Below are 17,562 nucleotides of genomic sequence, written 5' to 3'. Positions count from 1 at the left end.
CTGTGAGAGGGTCTCGTCCTAAAACAGCCACATTCGGTAGGGGCATCAGAAGTAACTGCTGGAGGTCTTCCTGGAGGATAAATGTGTGTGTGTGTGTGTGTGTGTGTGTGTGTGTGTGTGTGTGTGTGTGTGTGAAACAGAGAAAGAAAAGAGGTAAACAGATGGCTTGTGGCAATGAACCGTTGATCATGAACTACTGAACTTAGTTTCCATGAAATTAAACCTCAACTGCTTTCCTGTGTATGTGAACACACCCCATGAACACTGAGTGATGCCATTGTAGCATTGACATCACAGGCGTTTTTGCTGTACAAAAATGGTAGCATCAGGTTCGGTGATTTGGCTGCAGTTGATTAGGGGTGTAAATATAGCTAACAATTAATAAATAAATAAATATAAAAATATGAAAATGAGAAAAATATCGTACTCCCGTGAAACATCTCCCAAACAGTGTTGCAAAATGAAGCAATTCAAACCGTTCAATCAACAGAACTTTGGCAGTGTAATGGAGCGTACAGAATGAGCCCTCAGAGTGGCTGAAATGGAGGGCAAGTTGCTCCACCCTCTCAAGCCCATTGGATAAGAGTTATTACACAAGCTTTAATTTAGAGAAGAGCTGATACACCCTCAGGGGGTCCTCTCACAAGCTTTTTACAATATCACAGCTGCCCATTAAGTTTGCGAATGTGTGATGTTTGGAGCCATTTGGAGCCCTGAGACAATGGGATTTTTTATTTCCCTTTGGCATAATTTCATTTGAATGTGTCTGATGTGTTTGATGTGGGGAGGTGCTGTTGGTTGGAGGCTGGTTTCGATTGGTCTAATGACTTTGGTTTGGATGGGGTGGTGTTTTTGCTAAATTGGCCGCAACGTATGAAAGTTTTTTTTTTTTTGTTAGCACTCCAAATATAGAGTTTGAAATGTGCACGGTTTGAGAGGAAAGGTTGCAGAAGCATTTCAGTACATGCACAAAGACGCAGGGCAAGTTTTCTGCTCAATAAATACTCAGTTTATCTGTGGTTTGAAAAATAGTGTGATTTGGTACAAGAGGATAGTGCTCATTGTAGAACTTCTTTGTAAAAATTCTTTCCCCTCTGAGACATAACGGCAGTTTAAAAAAATTAAACAAGGAATGAACAAAGGGGAAGTTTAGGTACATGACAGGAAATGATGCGATGTTGTGGACAAGTATCTGTGGAAACTGCGACACCACAAACAGTGAACAGAGGAGAGGGGACATCTGAGTCACAGATCCAGGGGCGTATAACACTCTTTCAGTGTCTATTCATGGCTGGCTTTTGTGATCAGTTGAGACAAAACTCTAATTAGCAGAATGTGTTAGACGGAGTCGATAAGGTCGTTTTCTCTCGAAAGCCCACAAATAATATTTAAAAGGAGGACACATAACACTGAAACAAATGTAATTCACCTCACACTTTGAGTTCACAAATCAATACAAGACAGACACATCACATTTCTACCATTGTATCTCGTACTAGGTACAAACATTGATTGACGATAATTGCGAACTGTGAATGTATTCTTGGTTTCAAAGGTGTCAGTGACCAGGAAACTCAATGCAAGAAGTGAAACTACGGACTCTGAGTCAGCCGTAATGAGCACAAAACAAAGACAAAGACACATAGTTTCCTTGAATGATGTCTTCAATATATATGCCAACATGCTTCAAACTAAAGTCAAAATAAGATTTTTTTTGTGAAACATTGGATACGTAGTGCTGATTGGAAGTAAAGTGTAGGGAACAGAATGTTTGTTCAGATTCTCAACTGCAGCCTCTAGCCTACTTCTGCATCAGTATAAACACCCAGGCAATTTTACCATAGTCACACGACACAAGATATTATCGATTTTAGGTGGCAGAGTGGAAAATCATGAAGTCTATTCATAGACTTGTTATAAATGCTCAACACTATTATTAAAATATGACACAAGTGAGATTTCACAGTTCAAATTCCGGGAGCAAGGTTAGGCTCTATGCGTAACTATAAAAATAAATATCATTCAACAGGATAGGATTTTGTGACATAGACTAATTAAGACCTGAATAAGACTTTAAACCACATACGTCTGCTGATTTCATCAATTACCACCATTGTTCACTACATGTCTCATCACTGAATCCTAATGAATGTAGTATTTAGAAAATGGTATTTAGCACTAATTACCCTTTTCCAACTTTCAACGAACTAAAATGAAAGTATAAAAATGGAAAAATCTACACATTTTATCTTCACAAAGAATTGTCAAATCGAAACATGAGACTTGTTATAATGTGAATGCAATTGTAGAGGAAATGATGTTATTAATATGAATGTAGACATTCGGACTGTTCTTTACCTATGCATTACACTGCCAAAGCCAATCTTGCTGAAAGGCACCCGCATAAGGACAGCCACTGTCAGTAAATACACTGACAAAAGTAAAAACAACATAAAAAGAAGAACTTCAGATTCTCCCCAAATAAACAACAACATTTACGCAACCCAAGACAGTTTGATTCCTGGTACAATATTGTTAACGTATAGCTGCAAGCTTGGAACCTAACCATGGCCTACTGTGAAGTAGACCAATGAAGTTATCATATCAGCCAACGGTCAAGACCTCTGAATAAGGCGACACAGTTCCAGTTCCAGGCTCTATTCATTGTTTGTGATCATTGTTCAGTTACAGACTCACACAATCTGATAATAGAGAAGTGTACGCACTGAGCCACACGAGCACTGGGAAAACTGAAGTATGGCATATATACCTGTATAGCGTCAGTGAACCACAATGCCCTGCAAATTAATTTTCATTCCATAACAGCAACTTTGTTCTACACAAAGTCATTGTAATACTGTGCAGACATAATACCAACAGACAACAAACAATACACTATATAAGCAGGGAAAGGGCTGAGGCTGCTGTGGACTTGCAAAGTTTCATTTTTATCAAGCATGACTCACGCTGGCAGCCCCCACAATGCAACTTTCCGAAAACTGCGCTGCCCCAGTTAGTGTTTCCCTCAGCTGGTTGAGCAGTTTTCAAGCGATTCTTTATGCACATTTTTACACCCCGACAGCACATTCAGACATTGTGACTAGATGAATGTACAGTACTGCTGGCACTGCTGCAACCTTGCAATGTAGGACACATCTGCCCCTTCCCCTGTTCATCTCCTCTGATTTCACCATTCTGCACTTACCACCTACACACAAAAGGTGCATGATGTCACCATGAGGAACTGTCCCTCCTCTTATCTCACTGTGACCTCTCTCTATCAATCTGACCACTATTTTGTATGCCTCCCTCACTCTCTTTTCCAAACTCCAACAGCCTCTTGTACTGTCACCTTCCGCTGTAACTTTTGAGAGCTTGCACCTATCAACCTCTCCTCTCACACTTCTGTAGATGAGTGATCCTATTGTACACCCTCATCATCTCTGCCACATCATACTCTCTCCTTTCTATTTTCCCTTCAGTTCTTGGGTTTTTCTGCCCTTTTTTGTACCTTCCCAAACATCCTACTCCAGTCTTTGGTTGTTTGCAACCCACCGGGACAATAACACCAAACTACGGACAGAAAAGGGGAAGACAAAGATCTAATAGCCCTTACTGACCTCTCCTCCAACCAGCTCATCAGCTGATTTCACCACAGTGTTGAGTTTATACTTGTACTTGCGATCAGTGAGATACCTCCACTTGCGTTCAAAATATTCCCACTAGCTCTGCAAAAAGCTATTTACCCCTAATAAGTATTGTAATGCTGCCAAGCAGACAGTCAAAAACTGTGTTTAGAAACCTGGCCTAAGACAGCTCATGGGTATGAATCCAGATACTCTGTAAGGCCAGATATTCACACTGGAAACCTTCGGATCCTTTAGAACAGAAGCAAAATATTTGTAAAAAGTGAGCATCAATGCTTCAGCACTATTTTCCCCCGCTGTTTGATGTTCCTTAATCTCTCCCCTCCCTCCCACTCGCACAATGCATTGCTCTCCAGCACTTACCTGATAGTAGGACCTCAAGTGTCGGTTCAGGACAGAGAAGTTCTGGACCCTCAGGACTTCGTCGTTGTTCTCATTTCTGCAAATTTGTTCCACTTTTGGGTTTGGATCACTGGAACAACAAATTGGAGAGAAATTGTTGGCAGCACGGTCATAGTAATTACAGTAAGAATTCAGTGAAAGCTAAGGAACTGTGAGGCAGATGACAGCTTTGTCATAATAGAAGAGCTGCATTTCTTCAGCCAAGCTAATGCTGGGACAGCTAGCCTGTGCCTGCCAGTGCTTATTGGTTTTCTACAGCTATTTCCAATCTTTGGGGGGTGCTCTGTCCTCATGCCTAAAATGTTGGCCTTCCTAATTCCCTTGGTCCTCTAATCAAGACTGTCAGGTCACACGGTTCAAACAAGGTAATGCCTTGTCCTCCCATAAAGTTAACTTAGGCCACTGCCTTTTCTGTGCTCAGATATCCGGAGGGCACTGAGGCCGGTTCAAAATATTTTTCGACATAGAGAAAGAGCAGCTCCAGGATGAGGGTGTCTGAGCCTACCCCTCTGCACATTTCAGCATGGTACAGAACAACCGTGCTAAACACTGTGCCTTGGCAACGGAACATTCCAACAGAAGCAGGCCTAGCACAAATTGGCACAGTTATAAATCAATATTCAATCTGTTCCAACATGACATGTTCCAGTAGGTGGACAGTACCACAGCCTAAGGGAAAGGCACTGTCAATGCAAACTGCACAAATACACTAGAGGTGAGGATAGGATATATACACTCGGGCTACAGTATATAACTGAGGGGATCACAGCTGTACTGATGTTTCCTTGACTTTGCAGAGATATAGAGACAATATTCTTCCCATATACATTGGATAATACCCTAGTATTCATGCCAAACAAACAAAAATGAATGAATGCATTGAATTGGCCACACCATCAACCCAACAAGTATGTCACGGAGCATGTCTGACACTTCCTCCTGAGAAAAATGTGATTCGTCAAAGAAAAACACACATACGCATAATATACAGCCACATCCAGAGGAGATGACATTGGCAACACTACAAAATGAAAAAAATCATGTGGTATGTAAGCCAATGGTTATATGAAAGGCAGACTGATGTACTTCACTAGGCCCACTTGCAGCATATGGGTTTGGAAGGATCTTCCCATTTAACTCTTGAAGTTGATAAATGAGTGCTGTTGTGCACATTTTGTAATGACGGTGTCCCCAAACTAAGAATTAACGAGAAAACGGTTGCTCACATTACTCTCATGACCTCGTTGAGGAAGATGCCATTGGTGAGGCGCAGATACTTGTGCTGTGAATGCTGGGAGCTGGAGTTCACTTCCAGGTATTGTGTGGACAGCGGCCCATCCCCTTCTCCATCAACTACATTGTCAAACAGATGCACCTGAAGGACAGAGGCAATTTGATAGACAGTAAAACATGGTGTTTTTCTTTTGTATCTAGGCTACGTCACTCACCCCTGATGACCACCTACTTTAGGTTTAATCGCATGATGAATACCAAAAGTCCACGTTAATAGAGTGACATGTTTGTTAAGCTGTTTCAAAGTCAGAAAGAAGGCAGACGTTTTCGATATAATCCAACAAGAACAGAGATCTGGGAAAGTGTAATGTGAAAGGAACTGAGGCACAAAAGCCTCCTGAAAACAGTTTAATCAGAATGCATACAAGGGAAAGGGACATTTCTTTCCCTTGACGGAAAACAACAATAGATAGCTTAGTGAAAGAGCGGAACACGTTAAAGGGAAACTGTCAAAAGCAGAAGCTTCTTTTATAAACAGCAAAGTTTCTTTGATGTGCAAACGCACTCTACATGTCACATTAAATAAATTATCAACATTTCCGTCGGGAAAAAGCATTACCATACTCAGCCAAATGTAGGTTACACATTTTAGTTTTCTGAGTGTATATTTGAACCTCAAAACAGGACATTCTAAACAAGAGAAACAATTAATTTGACTAGTCTCGTAGGACAATGCTGTTTGATTTCACACGAACTCAAGATTTTGAAAAAGTATTTTAATTTATATTTTATAAAATATGTAGAGACCTACCCAAATGACAAGTGCACTTGTCATAAACTCATCGAGGATTTCCGAAAAATTAGTATCCATGCTTGTCATGTGCTCCATGTTCAGTTCTCCTTTTACAAAATATGTACATCTGTTTAAATATTGTATTCGTTTACATCCAGTTTATTTAAATACAATTAGTGCAAAGTCAATCAACGTTTATAACGACATTGATTAGTTCTACGTCTGGTCTCTCTCCTGCCTCATGCGCCATCACTTGTCATTAGCACACTACAAAACCACACCGGAATTTGATACTGAATTGCAACAGTTGTCTTCCTCAAGAAAGCGTCCTGTTCAAAATTTTAAACATAACGCGACTTTATCGAATTGCGAATTACAATACCGAGGCTTACCAAACTGTAAGCAAACCATTGAGAAAACACTGTATTTTCGGAATTCAACAGTTACATTATTGTGTTTAGTTTCGTTGATAATTTTTTTCTGCTTCAGTATGCCGAGCATATTTCTCTGCTTTTCAGTCTATTTTTGTTTTAGTCCTGATATTCAATTTAAGGTACTTGTTAAGGTACTACTTTCAAACTGTTTCAGATTCCTTCATGTCTTACACAGCCTAGTTGTCTAAATGACAGATGGCCTTCAGACACCGTGTCGGAAAACTTCCGAGTCTTTTGATCTAACAAACCAAAATATATTTTGAAGGTAACACAGTGACTGAAGTCGGTTTGCTAAAATGTTCTGTGTCGTGGCGCCATCTGGCTGTAGCTTTTTATTAAAGCATATCGCAATCATCATGATTGAAATGAACAATTCTGATCAGTACTTGCCTCCATAAATACAGAACAGATTTGGGTACAACAACTATATTCACCACCGTCTTATCAGAACCCATTTGGCTTGATCAGCATTCAACCCTCTTCAGTCTGGCTTTCTTCCCCCTTTATTTAATCAGATTTAAATGTCTGTAAACAGAGTCATCTTTCTTCTTGCTTCACAGCTGTGTGCTCATAAATATTTATTTGAAAGCATTTGATTTAATCTAGATTACTTATATCAGTTGTTGTTGCAATTTAACATTATGAGGATCGTCATATAGCATCATTGATGTAATGTTATATGATAGTTTCAAGCAGGCCTAGTCCTAGTCCCTCAAGAGGCCAGATCTGGTGCTATTGTTTGATTCCTTGCATTACATCTTCATTGTTGAATTAACAAGGACCTAGGAAGATGTGGTAGATGAGGCGTATGAACGTAATAATTTGTGGTATGCCAACTTGGCATCGGGGGCAGAAAAGCGTGAGGGTGTGAGGGTGTGCGTGGAGAAGGTGGGGGTCTAAGGCCAGGCCCAAATGAAAATCATTAAGTCATTATCTCTGAAGCTGCGAATTGGCAGGAAGGACCCCAGTTGTGCCCAAAAATGACCAACCAGAAAGAGAGAAAGATATGGAAGTGGGCAAATCTGGGATGCCCAGTGGTCTCTTCAATGAAGCGTTGAGGAAGGAGGGTGCCCATCTGATGACACTGATAGAATATCTTCCTACTCTAGCTGTAACCCTGATAGCTGTAAAGCTGATAATATCAATTGGTACTACTTCACCAAGACTTCACCCAACATCGCAGGGATTGTAACAGCTAGCCTGATCTCACCATTTCACTACAGAATACCTCAAAGCCTACAAAGAAACATTAACATTACATTACATTACATTAATGGCATTTGGCAGACGCTCTTATCCAGAGCGACGTACAACAAAATAAAGGTAAGAGATGTGGCCCTTACTGTACCCCTAAAAGATCTCCTGGTGTTTGATAAAACGTAAGTCATTCATATTTATGTACAAAGAAGATTACACATAATGCATTCCTTTCAACGGCTGACAAGATTGGTTCCATGGTGTTTTTAGTTCCTTTTACATAGCTTCCCAGGAGGACTACTTACTGTATAGGGTTTAAACAAGAAAAAAATAACTCAGTCCACCCACTATGAAGTTTAGGCTTTGCAAAATAATAAATGACTTTTTCTTTATTCACCCACACAATTAAACACTAATGGAAAGATAATGAAAGAGAGACAACGCAAGTTTAATTGATCAACTCAAATTTGACATTTAGCTTATGCTGATCTCAGAATATTCCAAAGAGGCTGATGAGCCCGTCACAAGGCCTGCAAGCATCTTCTGGGGCAGGCAGCAGGACACAATTGACAAGATAATTGCTTGTCAGATTGTCAGACTGCTGTTTGTTGTCCCCGTCTATTCATTCTGAAATTCAGGGGAGCACTAAATAAAATTGTGGTTTTGTCACATAAGCTCCATCCCAAATAGCATAAATGTTAAATAGAAAGAAAAATGTCACCTCATGAACACCATTTAGTGTGGCCGTGGCTGACGCATTTTGGCACAAAGCCCTTATCAGAGCATCAGACAATGAAAGCTTCATGCGTCAGCCACAGCCACAATAAAGGGTATTCATTAGGTGACGTCTGTCTTTTTTTTTCAATTTGGTATGCCGCCATTTTCATAGGTTTTACTGTGGCCTTTTTTTTTTTTACTGTAGCCTCATTGATTCTTTTCTTCGTAACAGAGCACCCAGCCAGCAGGCTTCAGGAGGAAGCGTGCCCGGTATTAATATTCTGTGGCAATTATTTTTAGTTTGTGGATATGAGCCGCACGGGTACACTTTCTATAGAAAGTGATACTGAAAGTGATGCTTATCCATGGTGGTGACATTAAGCATGGTTTTCAGTGCTTGGTTTTCAGTGCTTGGTTTTGCCCAGTAGAGGTATGCCAGTGTTGTCTTGATAAACATTAAGACATTTCCAAACACACAATAATAAGACAAATTAGAATTTTTCATGGTTCAACCCCCACATCACTCTCTACATGTTGCTTACATTATTGCTTTGACAGCAGTGTAGGTATTAGCTGCCTGGATTAGCCTTTAGTTTGTAAAGCGAGAGACAGAGAACACTGACATCAATTGTCAGTCTTCATAATCCTATTCCTCTCTCTGCTTTTACACAAGAAGAGAGGGATAACCAATGTAATATCCCACATTAAATTGTAATTAATTTAATGCAATTGAATATTTTTGGGAATATACAGCATTTATTTAATTTGCCCAAAAATCTAGCACGTGCTGCCTATTTTGACAAATATACATTTGTGAAATTTCAACATATGAAAATTTTTTATGGGTGTGATGCTGAAGGCGGCACGGATGGTGCAGTGGGTTGCACTGCCGCCTCACAGCAAGGAGGTTCGAATCCCCGTCGGCCAGGGCCTCTCTGTGCGGAGTTTGCATGTTCTGCGTGGGTTTCCTCCGGGTACTCCGGTTTCCTCCCACAGTCCAAAGACATGCAGGTTAGGCTGATTGGAGAGTCTAAATTGCCCAGGTATGAGTGTGTGAGTGAATGGTGTGTGTGCCCTGTGATGGACTGGAGACCTGTCCAGGGTGTATTCCTGCCTTTCGCCCAATGTATGCTGGGATAGGCTCCAGCCCCCCTGCAACTCTGTTCAGGATAAGCGGGTTAGGAGAATGAATGAATGTAATGCTGAGGGAGATGGAGGACGAAGAAATAAAGGCTGAAGAAGGACTGATGAACAGAAAACAATAGTGGGAAGAGAGATGGAGAAAGGGGAGGAGTGTAAGATACCCCACAAAAAATGGACGAAGGAATCGTGGCACTTTAAAAACCCAGAGCTACTCACCTCATTAAGAATTCCAAACATCTTTTTACTCAGACAGGAAAAGTCATCAAACAAAATGAAAGCATGACAATGAAACGAAAAAAAATGTCTGGAGCCAACAAAGCAGTTAAACTTAAATCTTTAATAGGTTCCTGTGTGGTAGTTGTTATTTCTCTTTCTGTCCATTTATAGTTACACAGCAGCGCACTGAACAGATTGGTACACTACAGCCAGCATACAAAATACAAAGGGGTGGAGGGAAGCTGTACATTACTACAATTTATTGGTTAAATGCATTTATTAAATCGCCTTTTTCATGTCACCATATCATATTTAACCCAGATGTTTCAGGTCAAAGGCAAGAGTGTTTGTTGGGTGGACTTTTCCTCATAGATTCTTTGTTCAGATCATGTTAATCAAGATTTGAGGAGAAAGGAGTTGAAACCCCCCCCAATCAGTTTTTGGAGAGCGTGAGTTTGTGTGAGTGTCTGTGTGTGCATACCAGTATGTATATGATTGTGCGCACATTCAGGTGGACTCATATGTGGCATGCATGTTTGCACATAGTGCGTGTGTTCATCAGCATATGTTTACATTAAAATGAATCAGTACTAGTGACAGAAGGATGGCTAGGTGTGAGTAGCCGATGGACTCTCGTAAAGGGCCTGGAATGGCTCCCCCCACCCAGGACCTTCCCTTTAGCTAGCAGGCGTGGCGGCCTTCTCCCCCTCCGCTGGTGCTGCATCCACCTGGGAGAGCTGGAAGAACTTGAGCACGGAGTCCGTGAACTCTTTCACCGTTTCCTTCACGCTCTTCTCCAGGAGATACCCCTCCGTCTCGATTTCTGTGTTCTCCTGCCCCACAACCGCCTCCATAGCAGTCTGCAGGTATCGCAGGCTCACCAGCACGGTCATCTACGGAAAAAATATGGGGGCAGGATGAAGGGTGAAGGTGAGGGTGGATGATTAACAGGGCCGCGAGCAGTTAATCAGAGGGCCTATGCTCGAGATACAAAATGGCTGACACAGGGCAGGGGGCATATGCTTCAACATATGTTGGTGCTGATCTGTGCACCTGCCGGATGATTGAAGAAGGTGTAGGTAATTTCAGAAGGGCACGGTGGAAATAATTAAGTGAAGGAAGTGGGGGGGAAAAAAGGATGGCATCATTTGAGGATATCTGAGATTTCAAGAACATTTCTAAGGATGAGATGTGCAGTGCATGAGATGCTGAAGAGGGGCAGACAGATCGTAAAAAAGGATGAGGAGAGCTTGCTAAATGAAAACATGTTTGATTCACTATTGGAGTATCTGTATTGAGAGAGATAGGTTGAGAATTTGACTGGAACACCAGGGAACCAACCTCCCACCCCCATTCCATGAGATTAGTGTAATGAGCGCTTATTGACTGCTTTAGTTCAGTTTAACCTTGTGCTAAACCTAATGTTTTTCCTTCAACATCCCATTTCCCGTCGTGTAGTGTATCCATCATTACACTCAGATATTGCTTTCCTGAGGGAAGGCAGACCTCCCACTGTCCTACCAGAACAAGTTACTGCAACTAATTATTTTTCCCATGGGGTCTCTCACCCAGGTTCTAACCAAACCCAGCAGCAATTAGCTGAGCCATCTGTCATGAGAAGGTCACATGGTGCTGAGGCTGCAAGCCCAGAAATAATGATTGCTATGATTGTACTGTATAGATTGCAATGATTGTAATGTTGTCATTATTCAGATTGATGGTAAATATCTGAATGTAATCATCATAAGCAGATTGATTGTAAATATTGTAAGTGTTGTAATGAAATCGTAATAATCAGACTGATTGTAAAGATTGCAACAGTTGTAATGTAATCATTGTAATCAGATGGATTGTAAAACTTGGAGTGTGAGCATTACAATCAGATTGATTGTGAAGATCGTAATGTTGATAATGCAATCATGTTCAGCTGTGAAAATTGGCATCTGGCTGTCCTCTGGGCTATCCTAAATCATCTCCCGGCCCCATGTTCCCCCAGACTGTACCTGCAGCAGGAAGACAGACAGCACCCCGGCCCCGATGGTGTTCATCAGGCCCATGTAGTAGTTGACCAGGGCCTGGCGGCAGCCGCGGTTGTACAAGTTGAGCTCCTCGGTCTGGTACTCGTAGTTGTAGTGGGCAGTGTTGTTGGTCAGTCGGTACTGGATGCAGGGCCGGGGGGAGCTGGGGTTGCAGCAGCTGAAGGGGACCCCGTCCACCAGGTAGCGCCCGTCGACATTGCTCCTGATGCGGCTGGAGGTCAAAGAATGTAGGGGAGTTAATAGTTTCAGTGTTAGCGTTAGCAATGAAAGGCTGCTTCTTTTTCCCTTTGTACAGGCTGCCTTTCACCAACAATTTTACCTTCTTTGTGGTATTCATGATAAAACTATATCCAGTAATTCACATAATTATACTGCCTTCTCTCTTTTTTTTTTTGAGCTTTGGCATTTACAAGCTTTGGCATGTAACTTCATGTTCATTTTCTGTATTAGCATGGTGTACCAGCATACTGTACTGACCTCAGTGTTAACATGCATATTCAGAGGGAGAGGTTGTACTGTGTGACTATAGAAATCAAATTAATGAAATGATTCTATTCGTTAAATGCTTTGCTTTGAGCTACTCTACCCTGCATGAGAACTGAATTGCAATTAGGTTTCGTATTCAAATGTAATTCCTTTTGTGGTAATGATTCTAGCTGCTGCCTGTGACCAGTGCACTTCATTGCTGGCTATGAGTATTTTATGCTAATCAAATTAAGAGATCTCATTATTCTATATAGTGAGTTGGTTTAAAAACATCTTCTAGGGAGCTGGGGTTTCATTAGCTACTTTCCCACAACTGATTTAATTAGTTAATTAACAGTTCAGATTTACACCCATGCACTTTCCAAAATATGTAAGCAGCAACAAACTGCTTAGATACCTAAGAAATCAAGTGATGCGAGTCATCAGGGTAATCAGCTGCTTTAACTGCTGAAAATAAGTGCTGAGTAACAACAGAAACCTGCAGTCATCCAGAATTCCTAACTTGGTACCGTTCTATCAGGGTTCACTGTCCACTGGTACCCATTACTGTTATCATGGTCCCCACCTGTCCTCCCCACCACAAAAATTACACTGTTTCATATCTATGGCTGATTTTATTTCATGTTAAAAGTATCATATGAAAGATTGTAACTAAAATGTAAATTATTACTAAGGTTAAGGTATTTTTAGTAAGGTACTTTTTTTACTATATGTTTTATACTGTGCATTATATGTATCATATTGTTTTATGTTGACACTGTGCTGGCTGCTACCTTTGTCCGGACTCTCTTAAAAAGGTTAGACAAAAGTTAACGAATAAATAAATCCCTTCCTCACCGCCACCACACACTACACCCAACACTCACTCCTTGACTTCTTTGGAGGTGAAATCCAGGTAGCGGTTGCTGATCCACTGGACCTCGAACCAATCCCTGTAGTTGGTGTTCCCGCAGCAGCGGAACTCCATCTGCAGGTGGTCGATGGTCTCCTTCTGGGAGCAGCGGCCGGGCGTGTCCGTGTCCTTGTAGAAGCGGATGCCGTTCTTCAGCCCGATCTTCAGCGAGTCCTCCAGGTTGCCCTTCATGGCGTAGCTCATGATCACCGCCAGCAGCATGAGGAGGGTGAAGAAGCCGGAGAGCAGGTAGAAGGGCTGCATGAACGTCTTCCAGCGTGGGAAGCGGGCCACGTCCAGGGAGTCTTGGCAGATCTTCCCGGCAAAAAAGTTGATGCCCAGGGAGGCCAGACCGGCCAACATCAAGGTGTTGGGTACGGCGTGGATCTCTGTGTTGTCCATCACCTGTGGATGGGACATCATGACCAGTGTTGCAAACACCACCATTTCAGGCCTTATAAAGGTTGTGGTATAGGACATTAATTCAATTCAATTCAATTTATTTTCTATAGCGATTTTCACAGAAGACTGTCACAAAGACTCTTTACAGAGTGTATTAAACATATCAGCCCTAAGCCCCCAATAACATTTGAGGTAAACAACTCCCTTAGTGAAGAAAAACCCCCAAACAGTGGCGAGAAAAAAAGCATATTTTACTTGACACCAGAGTGCAGTCTTCCTGCATACAAGTGAATGTACAAATGAAAGAATAAGAAATATAAAACTATTCATAGCACTGAATGTGCTTTTAGCGTATGGCATTATGTAATGTATATCAAGCCCATAATGTTTCTATAGGGACACTGCACTGCTCCAAATTCAATGATTCCATGACAATATATTGAAGTACATTGATTTTTAGTCACAAATCTGGGCCCGTAACCATGGGTACAAGCCTCTCACTATCACACTCAAATCTGCTCAGGCCTCATAAGGACATACTCACACCCAGGGAAGCTATTACATCCATTTAATCTGCCTAGGCCATGTTTATAAATACACTCATCAAATCCAAATCTGCATCAGAAGGTCAAGTCACATTAGCTTCTATGGAATGAACAGAAATGTTTCATATTTGAATTGGAAGAGGTCTTGCCATTACATTTCTTCCCCTCTAATGAAATTGAACAGCTATGCAACTTCCATGGACAACATGCCGTATTCCTTTATTGGATATGTTGTTAATTAAAGGTCTTACAAACCATTTGTCTGGCTCGATATTTCCTTGAGCAGGCTGAAGTTGTACTCCACCTTGCTCAAGTGCATAACAGCAGTGTTCAGTGTTCTTGAACCAGTGACCCTCAGGTCCAGAAAACAGTAATTTCACTTTCCCATGTCTGCTCTGTCACTCTACTCTCTCTACAGTACATAGCCGTGTAAAATGTGTGACAGCTTCAAATATATCACCGACCTTGCCAGTAAAATGTTTCTTACAACACCCTAAATGACAAATGGGGTCATTATGGCATTCCTAGTACCTCAGCTCTCTTGTGTAGTTCGGTCTTCAAAAAGATCCCCAAGGAAAACGTGAAGGTCCCTCCAAGGACAGCCAGCCAGGATAATAACCAGAGGGCCTGAGCCATCCGCACGCGTTTCTGGAAGGGGAACTTCATCTTTAGCAGAACCATGGTGACAGGGCTTCAGGACCGGAGGAGGAATGATGAAGAAAGTAGCTTTGGAATGGACTTCTGAGACAAACTGGAAGCAGAAAGATTTGAGAAAATTAGGATGATAAATAGCAAACACAGATCAGAGACTTGATTTATAAAGATGATAAAATCCTGATGAACACAATGTCAAAATTGTGATCAAGCAGTGGTGCACTGTAATAGCGGTAGAGTGAGGAAGAAAGAACAAAAATTATCTATCGCTTTTTTTAACAGACCAGGTTGTTTATGAGCTGTTGTTGGTTTCAACGTACAGGAGAGGATTTGTGGCTCTGTCGGTCGGTTTTGCCGAGAGCTATTTTCCTTTCAAAGACGGTACAAGAGTTCCGTATGGTGTGAGAAAGTAAAGATGAGTAATATTCCAAAATTCCCGGGAAACAAATAAATCCTTAAAAGTTATGAATTGGATAATCCAGCAGCGCAGTAGTGTCGCTATAGTGATTTTGTTTTGGGTGAGTGATCCGGTTCCAAACGTTTTATTTCCTTCACCTTGCTGGTAGTAAAGCAGCCAGACCCCCAACAGGCCAGACGCCCTCAGTCCTGCGGTGGGTACCCCAGTAGACCTGCGCCCATGGTGAAAGAGATACACAGTGGATTTGCCCCAGCCTCAAAGTCTGGGGCTTCTTACCTGTAATCCCCCACCTCGATCCTATTAAACTTCCCCCTCCAATGGGAAACCAGGCCACTGTCTGATCAGTACACCTGCCCTACTCTGTACAGTGAAAGGGGGAAGGATCTCCATGGATGATTCAATTAAGTGTGACAGGTAGAGAGAGTGAAAGAGATATGGATTTATGGAAGGACTGATGCAGAGGTGCACAGGGAGACCAGGCCTACTGGAACTAATAGCAGAATAATTGTTAAAAGTTAAAAACCTTGAACCTACCAATCTGCCATTCTGATTTATTTTAGTGAAAGTTGACTTTCAATAGTTTAGCAAACTGGGAGTGCAATTAGAATGTACAAAATAAGCATATTTGATGTATACAATTTTTTCCCACATAGATTTGTTCAGAGGCATTAGATTATCTGGTGTGGCACAGGTCTTATATGGCCGCCCTGGCCAAATAAAATGATTCACTTACATCAACAAATTACACATCAATACAGAATTCTTTCAGACTTATTTCAGAAATGTTAACATTATGGTTCCATTGCAAATCCATGGCCATTTGTCTTTGAAAGTTTTATGGATTGACCTTTCCATGGTATATTTTGTTGTTTAGGCATTTATAAAACATATATACATATTCTATGACTTTTTTTGTTCAGTTGGTTTATTTGTTTTATTGAAACACAATACATTTGAGACTAGAAAGGGCATATCCACATACACAGTGTCATCTACCTAGCCAAAGCATGTATGAGAACTGGAAGAGATTATATCAAACGATTTAGAAAGCTTTGTGGTGTTACAGGTGTAGTGCTATAATCCAGACTAGGGCTAGACAACAACAGTCCTTGAGTGCAATACTAACATTGCATATTGTCATTTGGGGAAAAAGAATGCATTGCTATTTTGAAGTCCTTGACACTTTGAAAAATATTTACATATTCTGTACAAATGCTTTGGTGCAATGGCATGTTATAAACCATGTTCCAACTGGTAGCTTAACCCATCTGACTGTAAGCAGTGCCATGTATAAATACACTTTGGACACTTCATTTTAACTCGTTTTTACGTTTAATGTTTTTAGCTGTCAAACTGAGGCAACCACTAAATAAATGACTGGTATACATAATTTGGAGGTAAGAAAAACAGCAAAGCAGTTGGGCACCACTAAATATGCTTTGACAGCCCTATACAGGCACTCAGCCCGGGACAGGTTAGATTAATCATACATTAATTTTAAATTTATGATGTAAATTTGTTGGGAATAGTATCTGTATTCATATTGCCTGGTGCCTCACTATCTGTACATCCCTTTTCACACATGTACAGTATATTTACTGAAGGACTACAACTGTTTTTAATTATCCCTTATCCTGGGAGATCCTGAAGGCAGTGAGTTTTTTCCATTTAACCGTTTTCACCATTTAACCTCAGAAATACTGGCTTATGCACTTATTGTAATTTTCTAAGAACAGCAACATACATAAGTAATATTTGGGAAATAATAGGTTATTCATACAAAGACAAAGAAATCCCCTAAGTATTTGCATAATGCATTCAAATGGAAATCTACAGTCAGCAGAAATCAATCACACAATTGCACAATACTGCAGCCTGCAGGAACAAGGAGTCAAGATAGATGAAGACAGACAAGTCTACTTAACACATATTAACCCCAAAATAATAAATCCATCCCTCACGTCATGTATAAAACCGCAGGCTTATTTTCTACAGAACCGACAGGTAAATCAGGCCTTCAGAATGTAGCTTTTTAGAAGGAACATGGTGTTTGAGGGAAGGGATTCAGGGTCATTTTGGGAGTTTCCTTGGTTTCTTAAGACTCAGGATTTTCATGCTGCATTAATCTCTACTGATGCAGAACATAAAATACTACTTGCATCTGGCTAATGTTTTCTTAATGAGAAGGATACAAATTTTATCCAGCCATTTCACTAATCATCTGATGACTTATCAAACTTATCAACAAAAACAGATGGCGGTAACTACATTAAGAGGTATATCCAATGCTACAAAAAATATGTGGGGGAAACTTTGGTTAAATCATTTCCACACGCACACAAGC

General features: G+C 41.0%; 2 protein-coding genes across 4 annotated transcripts in view; both read right to left on the bottom strand.

Moving 5' to 3' along the window:
- ccdc88b (coiled-coil domain containing 88B) overlaps positions 1-6,726 on the bottom strand; it is a 28,899-nt gene extending 22,173 nt beyond the window's left edge. Inside the window, exons 1-4 of one of the 3 annotated variants that reach the window (XM_061235655.1) lie at positions 6,094-6,726; positions 5,276-5,424; positions 4,011-4,119; positions 1-70 (exon numbers count right to left, since the gene is read on the bottom strand). In XM_061235655.1, the coding sequence (XP_061091639.1) occupies positions 1-70; positions 4,011-4,119; positions 5,276-5,424; positions 6,094-6,171 (406 nt within the window). In that variant the 5' untranslated portion in view covers positions 6,172-6,726. Of the gene's footprint in view, positions 71-4,010; positions 4,120-5,275; positions 5,425-6,093 lie in introns of those variants that run through there. The other 2 variants (XM_061235656.1, XM_061235657.1) reach the window with 2 other exon arrangements.
- A 3,733-nt stretch (positions 6,727-10,459) lies between these two features.
- rom1b (retinal outer segment membrane protein 1b) lies at positions 10,460-14,827 on the bottom strand. The gene is made up of 4 exons (XM_061234011.1): positions 14,678-14,827; positions 13,174-13,604; positions 11,786-12,032; positions 10,460-10,675 (listed from the first exon to the last, which is right to left on the bottom strand). Exons 1-4 carry the CDS (start codon positions 14,825-14,827, stop codon positions 10,460-10,462), a joined length of 1,044 nt encoding a protein of 347 aa, XP_061089995.1.
- Positions 14,828-17,562: the final 2,735 nt, after the last annotated feature.

Source organism: Conger conger, chromosome 3 (genome assembly GCF_963514075.1).
Source record: "Conger conger chromosome 3, fConCon1.1, whole genome shotgun sequence".
Lineage (NCBI taxonomy): Eukaryota > Metazoa > Chordata > Actinopteri > Anguilliformes > Congridae > Conger > Conger conger.
The sequence above is the reverse complement of the archived record's forward strand: the minus strand, read 5'-3'. Positions and strand labels throughout refer to the sequence as shown.